General features: G+C 34.8%; 1 protein-coding gene across 1 annotated transcript; it reads right to left on the bottom strand.

Annotated features, from left to right (window-relative positions):
- Positions 1-358: 358 nt before the first annotated feature.
- LOC129755699 (nucleoporin seh1) lies at positions 359-1,828 on the bottom strand. The gene is made up of 4 exons (XM_055752313.1): positions 1,616-1,828; positions 879-1,531; positions 673-818; positions 359-611 (listed from the first exon to the last, which is right to left on the bottom strand). The coding sequence occupies exons 1-4, from the start codon at positions 1,724-1,726 to the stop codon at positions 436-438; spliced, it is 1,086 nt and encodes a 361-aa protein (XP_055608288.1). The 5' UTR covers positions 1,727-1,828; the 3' UTR covers positions 359-435.
- Between the last annotated feature and the right edge of the window lie 10,248 nt (positions 1,829-12,076).

Here is a 12,076-nt window from a genome sequence, read left to right as displayed (position 1 = left end):
GCAATGCGTTAATCAAATGAGCGCAACGTACAGTAATCTATAAAAACGTTTTTAAATTTTTAACATTTATTATTTGTCTAGAATTTCAACTTTGAAACGGGAGAACCTGACTTATATAGCTAGATGTGAATTGATTTCTGTAGGACAATATTAAATCAAACCAAGAATATTGATGAATTTCAATCAATAATCCACCTTTCATAAATCAAAAGTAACCAACCTTTATGCAAGTCCCAAATGTGAACCTCAATAGAGTTGCACCAAATAGGTAGGTTTTTCAATACCTGCCCGATAACCGGATCAGATCGTTGAAAGTCACGAATGGCATACAAATCACAGACAAATGTAAAAAAGAATGTTTTAATTGAAGCAAAACTTTATTCATCCCTTTGAGCATTTAACGATAGTAAGTTTGTTTTTTACACAGTTATAAACTCAATGCCTGGGAACCTGATTCGGGTGACTGATGGTGCCTCGTTTGTAGTATTTGGCTGTGGCGGCGTTGACGATGCTGGACAAATTGATCGACGGTGCGTTGGAATGTTCCTGCACCGGTTGTGTATTTTCCGCCTTCAGCACGGCCGCACAGCGCCAGTTTTTTAAGTAGTTCACTGAAAGGTTGAAAAGGAAGTTAAAACAAAGATAACCAAACATAATTTTGGATGATTTTACTTTTCCACATTCGTACGCATCCATCGTCTCCGGTTGAAGCTAGCATAGTTCCTGTTATGTTCCAGGTGACGCGCCAAACTGTGCAATAATGGTCGCCAAACTGTGCTACTGGTTGAATGTCCAAGCGAGAGTTTGATGATGGTTCCCTAAAAAATAAAATGTGTTAGCCAATGGATAGCCATTTAATTCGATTTAGGATGACCTACAAATTAGGCTTAAGATTGAAGATTTGAACATCTTTGCTAGCCACAGCCAGAATGTGATAGCTACGTCCGACATTCGGTGCAAATGCAATATCGTGTACTGGATCGGTGATGCTATTGATCGTTTCCGTTTTAGCCCACCTTCGAGAGTTTTCGCTATACTCAAAAATGAAAACCTTGCCACCAGAGCTTTGCGAAGAATCATCACTTCCGGCCGCAATCATTGGGGCATGTAAACGAAACATTGACTGATTCCAGGACAGACAACTGAGCGGTATTTTTGCCGAAATCTCATGAGAAAGCGTCCACTGGGACATGTTCATTATATCGGGCGCTTCATAAATCCTGATGATACCATCGGCCGAACATGTGGCCAATACCAGTCCCTGCGACTTGGGGGAAAACTTCACATCCGTGATGCTGGTTCTTGAATCGACCAAATTCGTCCGGCGAACCCATCTCTTCACCGGAGACATCGTAGGCGAACTCTTCTCGCCGACAGTTTCCTCCCAAACGGACACAGTCCGATCGAAAGAACACGTAGCTAAGACCTGCCCGAATTCCGGATGTGCCCAAGAAAGGCGCCATACCGATCCCGAGTGAGCCTTCCAACTGGCTGTTACACTCCATATTCCATTTTCGTTTTGATCCCAAACCTAAAATTATAGTACATTTTAAAATTATGTAGTTCATATCAAACCTGTATTTAAACAAACACTTTATCGGCGCAGAGCCCTTACCTTAACGTATTGGTCGCTGGAGCAAGTGGCCATCCGCTGCCCGTAGTAATCGTAGGCCACATCGTGGATGACATCCTTGTGCTCGGTGTGAATGGCTTGGTTTTCAAACATGTTGTCAGCTATTTTGCACTGTAAATTAACCGGAATTGCCTATCAAAATGACTATTAATTCTCCGAAAAACAAGCTGCCGCCAGCATGCTCGTTGCGCGAACTGGTGGAGGGATAAACAAATTCCAAAATGATGATCATTGACGTCAACATTTGATGATGGTTTTTGACGTTTCTTTTCCGGCGTTTCGAGAGCTCGTTTTCATATCAACGTAAACGACGAAATCAATCAGGAGATAAATTAAAATTTTGAAATTTGAACCTTGATTCAGAATCTGAATTGTGAATTGAATTGTGAATAACAAGAACGAATCTGAATTCCGAAATTTAATTCTGAGTTTGACTTTTAAATTTGGATTTTGAATGTAAACATTTGTTGTTGAATAAATTCAATTATTGTCAATTTTATTAATTCAAAATTCATATCATAATTCGGATCAAAATTTTAAATTCAAACTAACAAATCATATTAAAAATTTTGATCCGAATTATGATATGAATTTTGAATTAATTTTTTTTTTTTTGAATTTGAGAATCTGAATCTGAATCGGAAATAAAACCGAATTTGAAATCTTCATATTATGGATTCAAAGCTGAGATTCGCTTGTGAATATCGAAATCCAATTTTTTGGATTCATATAATGTGGAATGAAATATCTGAATTGCTAGCTTGAACTCTGAACTCTGGCGGAATTTTTGAATTGAAAACAAAGAGAATTATTATTTTTTAATTATTAAAAATCTGAATTCTGACTCCAAATTACAAATTTGATTTTTTGAAAAAGATTTGGAAATTTATTACCGAATTCAATTTTAGAACATAAAATCTCGTATCTCAGATTTGATTTTCATTTAGAATGCCTGAACTCGATTTAAGATTAAACTTTTAAAACTGTTTTTAATTTTTATTTTTAATTTGTTCATACGTGATATGAGATTTTGAATTTTTATACTCCGGAAAATTGAATCCCACTGCGTTTGTTAAAAAGTTCTAATTTTATTAAATTCGAACTCTGAGCTGCGATTCTCGATTATAAATTACAAACCAGTTTCATTAATTTGTAATTTTTTCCTCTATAGAGACTTTCAGCAACGGGCAATTTTTAATTTGAATTTTCTGAGTTATAAATCAAACCTCCATTTTAAAAACTTGACGCTTAATAAAATGCAAAATACTGAAGAATATTGAAATTTACTCTCAAAAGCGAATAAATTTAATAGCTTACCTCTATCTTGAACGATCTGCATCAACGATGCGCGAAATGCTCCCCAAAAATCATTTTTTCAATGATTCTGTTTTCCCGTTTGAACCATCATCATCAGCAGAAGAAGAAAAAAGATCATCGTCGTCGCAGATCGAATTTGCGACTGGCATTTCTCTTCGGGAGTTTTTCTTGCGGTCGCGTTTTTTCCCTTCCGTCCGTTTGTGGCCAGATTGTGACCGGAATCCGGTGCCTGGCGCGGGTTCTTCGCGCTACTGGTGGCAAGCTCGGTTCGAACCGGTCGTTTTGCGTTAGAATTCGGTGTTGATTCCGGGTGAAGGTGCTGAAAGTATTCGTTTGGTGGATTGTGGGAAGCCGTGTTCCGGGGGTTGAAAATAGCATCAGGGAAAACTGAAATCTTAGATATTTTTTGCGGTCGGATTGGCAAGTGAGTCGCTGGGGGAAAGTGTTCAAGTGGTCAATCTCTTCCGGAGAAAAGCAAGTGTAAGCTTAAGTTATTGATACCAGTAAAAAATCGATCGGATTCATTCTACGGTCATCTCGAGGAAAAAATATGGATAAAAGTAAGTGGATTTTCATTTTGGCATTAAATTATTTCAACAATTTAGATGGGAAACAAAAGTTGGTTAAGTTTATTCAACCTGTTTAGGGGGCCCGATCGGTATCGGTTGATAAGACTTTCTAGTCCGTTAAATTTGATAACGTGACAGCCCAAAATATGCTACTTGGATTCCGGAATCTCTGATATGACGGCATTGTTGTCCAATTATATTAATATGGGCTCAGCTTTTTCCACCAATCAGAGCCGATGGTGTGATTCTTGTCATCGTCATCAACATCCCGTATACGAGAAACCGTTTTGGCCCTGGTAGTATGCGTGGATACGGTTTTCCGCAGCAATTTCATCCCACCCCATCCCATTCCATCAGCATCAATCCAGCTGGAGATTGTTTCACTACTACTGAAATCCCCCTATCAGAGGGTGATTCAATGTGAACACCGGCAACGCGCCGGTTGGTTCGATTCTTACAAGAAAAAAAAAAATAGATAAACAAAGCCAAACCCATAATATCGTCGTCAATCAGTCCCACAAACAATGCTAAAACCCATTCGCAATGTGTGCCTCTATTACGCCGCATGTATTCTGAAATTTTGTACCGCGTATTATTATCCTTAGTTCAAGGTCAACCACACACACCGGCACAGTCAGTGGTGCAAAAGAAAAAAAAAGAATACACAATCATCTTTGCTCCGCGGCCCGTGGTCGCGTTATCGCGTGAATACCTATTCGCTGCACGCTTTACTCTGCTTTGCGCGCTTTTACAGCATTTTTGGTTGCTTCAAATGAGCCAAATTGAAGATTTACAAAACTCCTTAAGAAATCCCTACGTCTTTAGCAGTTCTGTGGTATGTCTAGGCCGTTAACCCTCATCTGTCCCTGAAATTTTTACCCGTTACAGTCCCTGGAGTGTCAATTTGAAACTCCTGACTAAAACCAATGCATATAATTCTCTTGAAAATCTAAATATGCAAAAATGTGCCATATTACGTCAACTTTTCAATCCTATTTTCAAAATTTATCTGGTGTGACTTAAAAAATTTCGACTGTTCATTGATTGAAAAGTACGGTTTTCAGACCACTTTTTCACATTTTTTGTGGTCAAGATCTTAAAAATTTTCACTAAAATATATCCTTATGTGCAACGTAGGTATAGCTTCTAACTTCAGCTTCCTTGGAAAGTTAGTGAATTTTTTTGATCATTCTGTAGCTGATGTACAGTTTCCGAAGCATATTTTTTTCGGTTTTTTTTTCTTAGAATTCGAATAAAGGAAAAATGAAATGTGTTGTAGCAGGGTGACCAGAGAACCGGGAATTTAAAATTGGTATGGGAAAACCGGGAAAAAAATTCAAATCAAAACATTGTATATTATCTATAGATTATTTTTTCCCATAGGCGGCATCCATAAATTACGTAACCCAAAATGCACTTTTTTGACACCCTCTCTCCCGTATGTCACAAATCGTAACGCTTCGACGTACCCCCCTTTGAAAATTACGTAACGCTGATAACTACCCCCTCCCTTATGTTTTTGAGGTACTCATTTCGAAGGTAAAAAAAAGATTTTAACATAAAATTTTTTAACGTTCTTCAAAACGAAATTAATATCTATCAAAATCGCTTCTAAGTACTAAGTAAAGATTTTCAATTTCAGTGTTGTTAAGGATTCAGATTTTTTTCTGTGTATGTCACAATTCGTAACGCTCGAGCTTACTCCCTCCCCCCCTGAGAGCGTTACGTAATTTATGGATGCCCCCTTTTCGAATAATTTGGTGAAAAAATTGATGTTAATAGAACGTTAAAAGAGAAATATGAATTCAGTTATTCATACTAACTCCACTACTCGGTCAATAATTAATTGAAAAGCTATTTTTTACAAAGATCTTATGATCAAATGCCGTTTTTAAATAAATTGAACAATGAAATATTTTTTGACGTGCATGGCTTTACTTATTTTCAGCTGTTTTCAGTTGAGCTTACGGTACCTTTATCAAAATTAAGAAATAATCATAACCATACTTCAAATTTTTATTTGAGTGATAAAATATTTTAAAAAAATCTAACTTCTTTGTTTGTGTTACTGGTACACACTAGGTATAAATTGTCAAAAATTATCAAAACATAAGTTCACATATCAAACATCAAATTTCTGACATACGACATACCCTCGAAGAACTAACCTTATTTGGTTTCGAAAATATTTTCTTCTAATTTATTTCAATTTTATCTTTTGAGAATCGCGAATTTTCACATGCGGGAAAAATGCCGGACACAAACAAAATAAAATAAGAGGCTACCAATTTATAAAAATAAAATTTCTCTCAAGAATTTCATCCCGCCGATCATGCCATCTAAAATTTCGAATTTATTTGGTTGATTATAGTAAACGCACAGACGGCAGAAGGTTTAATAAACTACCAAGTTTTTATGTGATTCCTGTATACATTTTTCAATTAAACCAGTAGGATTTCAAATTGAAAAGTCGAGTAAAAACATGCATTTTTGAGATAGGACTGAAAAATTAAACTAGCTATTTAGATGAATTTAATAGTTTTTTGGTGAATAGATTCCGGCATCTAGAACTCGCGCATTCAAAAATAAAATTTAAAGGTATGCAATAAAAGACATGAATCAGTATTCAATATGAGAACCGAAATTAAATTTCATATTGCTATCAATAAATTTAATTGGAATCTGTTTTTCTAACTTTAGAAGAAAATTATTAAATTTTCAATCAGTAGTCAAGCTATAAAATAAAATAATAAATGATTTCTATTTCGAAAATAAAATAAGCGTCAGAAATTAGAATCGAAGTTTGAATAATGAATCCAAACTTGAAATTAAGTTGATTTATGGATCGGTTATTCAATACGAAATTCATCGCGCATGATTATGTTTCAAACTTCAGAACTAAGAAGCAAGACTTCTACAGATAAATTCAGTAATTCAACTTGAAATTTTAAAAGTATTTTATGTATGCCTTCATATCAAAACTATAATTTATTTCATGCAAATAATAAAAATAAAGCATAAGGGAATATAATAGGCGAAGATGGTGTGCAAGACTGAAAAGATGGTAACAATTTTCGGTTAAAGCACTGTTAAAGTTTAGGGCAACTATAATTATTTTCTTACCGTATTACCATCACCGTATTCTGATTAACCTTTGAGTTTCAAAATTAAACTAAAACAAATTAAGCCCTCTCACACTTTTACTTTCAACTTGCATAAAAATATCTTCATTTTTGGTCAAACCTGATGAACATATCTTTCTGCGCATTTTGAAACAGGGAAAACAATAAAATCGAAAACCGGGAATTTTAAAATGGAAATTCGCTGGCCACCCCGTTGTAGGTGGATATTGTCTGAGAAACATGTTTGAGTTACATTACGAGGTTTCCAAAACTATAAGTTTTGTAAAAATAGGTTTGGAAACAATACAGATATATGTATTGGTTTACGTCAGGAGTTACAAATTTACAATCCAGAGTCTGTAGCGAGAAAAATGCTCTGAGACGAAGAGGTTTAAATACACACTACCAAAAAAATCTGTAAAATTACATCACATATGATGTGAATAAAAAGAAGCATCATATTTGACGGAATATTCAGTGCTAGTTGGAAATTACACGCCAGTAAAATTTTGCAACGTGTAAAATAAAAAATGATGTAAAATTTAGCAACGTGTAAAATAAAAATGATGTAAATTATAAAATCACTGAATGTTGAAAGAAAAACTTTCCAATTGGAATTTGTTTTGTTTTATTTATTGTTAATATGATTCAATACTGGAATTTTCACGTCTCTTAATAAAAATAAAACTCATCTATAATTAATATGATTCATTTTATTAAGCGGCAAAACTTTTTTTAACACACATTATATTTTATTTCTTTTATTTTTTCCGCGAAGTACCGGATCCAATGTTGAACACCGTGGATCCGTTTCCAGAACCGCATCCCTGCTTTTCGGATATCTCCGGGAACCATCAAAACCGATTAACTTACTCGCGCGCGGGGAAAATACTTTGGCGCACGACTTGACTTAACAGTTTTTGTCACATTTGTCTGGTCTTGTTCTTCACAGTTTATAATTTTACATGACATTATCACGTTCAGTGTATTGTAATATTTCATGTCGGGTAATTTTGAGAAATTTCCAATTCAGTGTTGTTGAGAATTTCGTGTGACAAAAAAAAATTGTAAAATTACATCACATATGATGTAACGAAAAAAAGCATCACATATGATGGAATTTTCAGTGCGAGTTGAATATTACACGTCTGCAATCTTCAACAGACGTGTAAAATTTGAAAGACATGTACTTACTGTGATCACTACTTTTCAATAATTGATTTGAAATTGTAAATTTTTAGCTTAATTTCAGTTTTGAAAATTATTATTATCTACATTAAAATGAAATTCTTTGAGTGAATATTATAAAATTGACACATTTCTTATAATAATTCTGGCCATTTGTTTTTTTTATACATAACGATATAAAAAGCTCAAATACTCATAGCTCACGAAATGTTTATTTACAAATAGTTTGATTGAGGCATTCAACTCAAAAAGTTTTGTTGTGCCGAGTATTCACTTCACTTGTGTTTTGTCAGTAAGTCAGTAGTAAGAATAGGAGCCGTAATCGTCGCGGATTTAAATTAGAAGAGCAGCCGTATTCGTCGCGGCATCTCAACTGTTAGAATTTTTTCTGACTTGAGGAAAGGGAAGAGGATTGTGTAGGGTCACTCTCGAGAACCAGATTTCCGTCTTGGGCCAGCTCACAAAATGATTTATTTATTGAAAAAAAAATTCATTCTCGTATTCGAAATTCGTTAATAGCAGTTTTTTCAGGTATTCTTCGGTTCAAAAATCAAATCATTAAATTCAAATTCAAGTTAGTACTGTATTATAAGCAACTAGCTGACCCGGCAAACTTTGTTAAGCCTGTAATTTTTGAGTATTTTTTATATTTTAGCACTGTTCCTTAGTCAGCCTTCCTTTTAAGTGTATAAAAGCTAGTGGATACCTTTGTATCAGAAAAAAATCTAGAATTATGGTTCGTTATTCGAATTTCATTATTTAAAGTTCATTCAAAGAACCGCTAATGGAATGGAAAATATCATACTTAAATTTATATTCAAAACCGGCAGTTCGTGACACAAAAACTCTCATACGATTTGCTCTAATAAGTTAACTAACTTTTGTTTAGCGAACTTATTTTCTTGTTGAGGTAGCGTATAATAAAGTTCTGCTAATGATCAGTTCCGGTAACTTAAGAACGCTTAATCTATCAAGTTTCAATTTAGTTTAGTCATCATTCCTATTCAAAAACCTCTATCTGATAAAGTATTTAAAAAATGTTGAAGATTGATTTCAACAGAAATAGATCTTTTTTGCTGGAGTCGTCATAAATAGAGTTGTATTTCCGATTTGTGTTAACCTCTGTATTTAAATACATTACAGTTTTCTTTAAACATGAACGTCAGAACAGAAAAAATTAAAAAATGGACCCGGAGCATTTAAAGAATAATGAATATAAAATTAATTTATATTTTTTTTGATTATCTCAAATGTCTTTTTTCGGACTTTGCACTAAATACACTAATTGAATCTTATTGTGAATTAACAGAACTGAGTTTGACAAATATTTAACAATTCAGAAAAAGTTACTATTCATTTCATTTTACAGCAACATTTTTCTAATCAATATAATGTTTGAAAATGTCTTCGAAATTTGTGTCATTATTATCTTTTTTTCAATTTTCAGTTAGGGATTGGCAAATTGCACTAAGAATTAAAGAATTTAGGAAAAAAAGAATTTAAACTTTCTTGTATTTTGATTATTTTTGTCTTGAGTATTTGGAATAAAAATTCAAAATATTCACAAATTACTTAAATTTATAGTTGATGATCGTAAGATAAGAAACTGTTATCCAGACAGTTAAATTTAATTTCAAATTTTATTGTTCATTTGAATCAATATTCTAAATTTGGCTTTATGAATCTGGATTTTCAGTTATATTAAAACGTTAATTTAAAAGCTGGATTTTCGTTGATCTTGATTTTATGTTTTTGGTCAAATTTAAGTGTTTATATTCTTTAATTTACTTATGCTTGGCAGATTGATTTTTTAGATCTGATATCTGGTACGAAACTTTTTTTTTTGTATTTTTGTGTATTGGTTCAGATTTTTCTCTATACTTAAATATTCGAAATTTCAGGTGGCATGCTGTTAACTTAAAATTTAATTTTTATATAATTCTTTCAAGTTTTTAGTACTGGATAATATTATTGATTACGATCCTTTTTTCTGACTTTTGAAACTGTGAGTTGGGTCTAATATCAAGATAAAGTCGTATATAGCTAAAATTTTCTAAAGTTCCGATTAACCACTGAGCATGAAAGGTAGTGGGGATTTTCCAATGTTTCCTGATCCTCCAATCCGTTTTTATGATTATGATTCAATTTACTTGGAATCACAAAATTAATAACCTTCAATTCTCAAACTAACTGGATAAAATCAACAAAAAATATATTAAGGTTGCTAAAAAAAAATGACATTCCAGAAAATTAACGGTGAACGAACAAACATCTAAAAAAAATATTAGAATTGCCTTGATTCTGATGTAAAAAATTTCAAATTTTGTCAATATTCTTCGTACAGGCTTTGCTATGCTTCGTAGTTGCGAAACCCCATAGGGAAAATCACATCCAAGTATCCATTTTACTGGTGCCACGTGAAAAGTACACTTGCAATGAAAATTGGCGCCAAAACTTCCTTTAGAGAGATGGATGCACATCAGTAAGCCTTGATTGCTTTTGGCGCCTTCCTACTCTGGGTGATTCCAATGAAAAAAAAAATGAAATCGGGTGCCATGACTTTTATTTGATACGAATAAAAACTAAAAATTAATTTTCAAATTCCACAAAAACATTTTCGAAATTATCTCTCCGTTGTGTTATTCTTCGATTCGTGTATGAAAAGTCGTTGAGGTGACACGCTATTTTTTTCAAATCGCGAGTTACAAGTTAAAAGTTATTCAAAAAAGTTTTTTTGAGGATTATCCGAATTCTTTTTTTGGAAAACTAACTAAGGAGTATAAGGAGACAGGACATCAAGTATCGACACCGGATTTAACGTGAAATGAAAACCATCAGAGGGGACGCCGAAACATAACCTCAAAGATGGCGAGCAAAGGAGATCCTCCGGATAAAACTGGAGGGAACTCAACCGATGGAGCAATAGGTGGAATTTCTTCAAAAAAAACATTCGTCACGTACGAATATGGACCAACGGATGCAGGACCCTACAGAGTGATAGTGCAACCTATCAAGGAAACGGATCAGATAAATAAGCTGACGCTAGGAAGATGGCTATCCAAAATAAAGGAATACAAGGACGAGACCGAAAATCTAAGAATGCTCGGGAGGAACAAAGTTCTAGTGTTTTTACGTAATTTCAAAACTGCAAACATGTTGCAAAAAGACAAAAATCTAACATCTAATGGCTATAAGGCGTACATAACTAGAGGGTTTATATCGGTTACTGGAGTGATCAATGGCGTACCGACCGATTTCAGCATAGAAGAAATTGCGAACAGTATCCAATGCGACGTACCTATCATGGAGATTAGAAGGCTCCACCGCTACGAAGGCCCAAAAAACAAAATCCCAGTTCATCGCGTCAGTATCACCTTCAGGGCCAATAAGCTACCAACAGAAGTGTATTTCTTTTGTTGCATCAACAAAGTGAGACCGTTTTACAACAAACCCGTACTCTGTATGAGGTGCTTGAGGTACAATCACAAAACGGAAAACTGCAGATCCAAACCCAGGTGTGCAAATTGCACGCAATTCCACGAAGAAAATGAGGAGTGCACACAGAGACAAAGATGCTTGTACTGCCGCAACACCACCGACCACAAAACCTCCGACATCGATTGCCCCGAGAGAACCCGACAAAAAAATATCAAGACAATCATGGCCAAAACCACGCTCACATATATTGAAGCGTAGGAACAAAACCCCATACTTACACAAAATAAATACGAACTGTTGGACAGCTTGGAGGAATTCCCCAGGCTCCCTCAGACTTTCGCCAAAATGGTCTCCGGAAACTACACAAAGAGAGCGGAATACAAAACCAAAGAAAAGCCGAAGCGACCATTAGAGGAAGTCATCATCGCGGAACAAGTGGAGGTCTATGCGGACAAAAAAAAACGAACGGAGCAGGATGAAGCAGAAAAAAACGGCGTTGCCCTATTCAACAGATTCAAAACATCCGACTTCGAAAGGTGGGCTCAACATTTGGAAGCTCAACAACGTGAAGCGATCAACAAACAACTGTGTGGATACGAAAAAAATAGCGAAGCAGAAAACAATCAAAAAGGCGACATGCTAGCACCCAGCCCTGGGTTGGCACAAAGTCAGGACAGAAGAAGCCGGAGTAGATAGTAGATCCAGATACAGACAGATAACAAAACCTAATTCGACGAACTCGAATTAGACTGAAGGTAACCAAAGAAACCGTAAAAATTGGCGAAAAACAAGTACCATCTATTGCTTTA

The sequence above is a fragment of the Uranotaenia lowii genome, chromosome 3 (genome assembly GCF_029784155.1).
Source record: "Uranotaenia lowii strain MFRU-FL chromosome 3, ASM2978415v1, whole genome shotgun sequence".
In the NCBI taxonomy this organism is placed as follows: Eukaryota; Metazoa; Arthropoda; class Insecta; order Diptera; family Culicidae; genus Uranotaenia; species Uranotaenia lowii.
The sequence above is the reverse complement of the archived record's forward strand: the minus strand, read 5'-3'. Positions and strand labels throughout refer to the sequence as shown.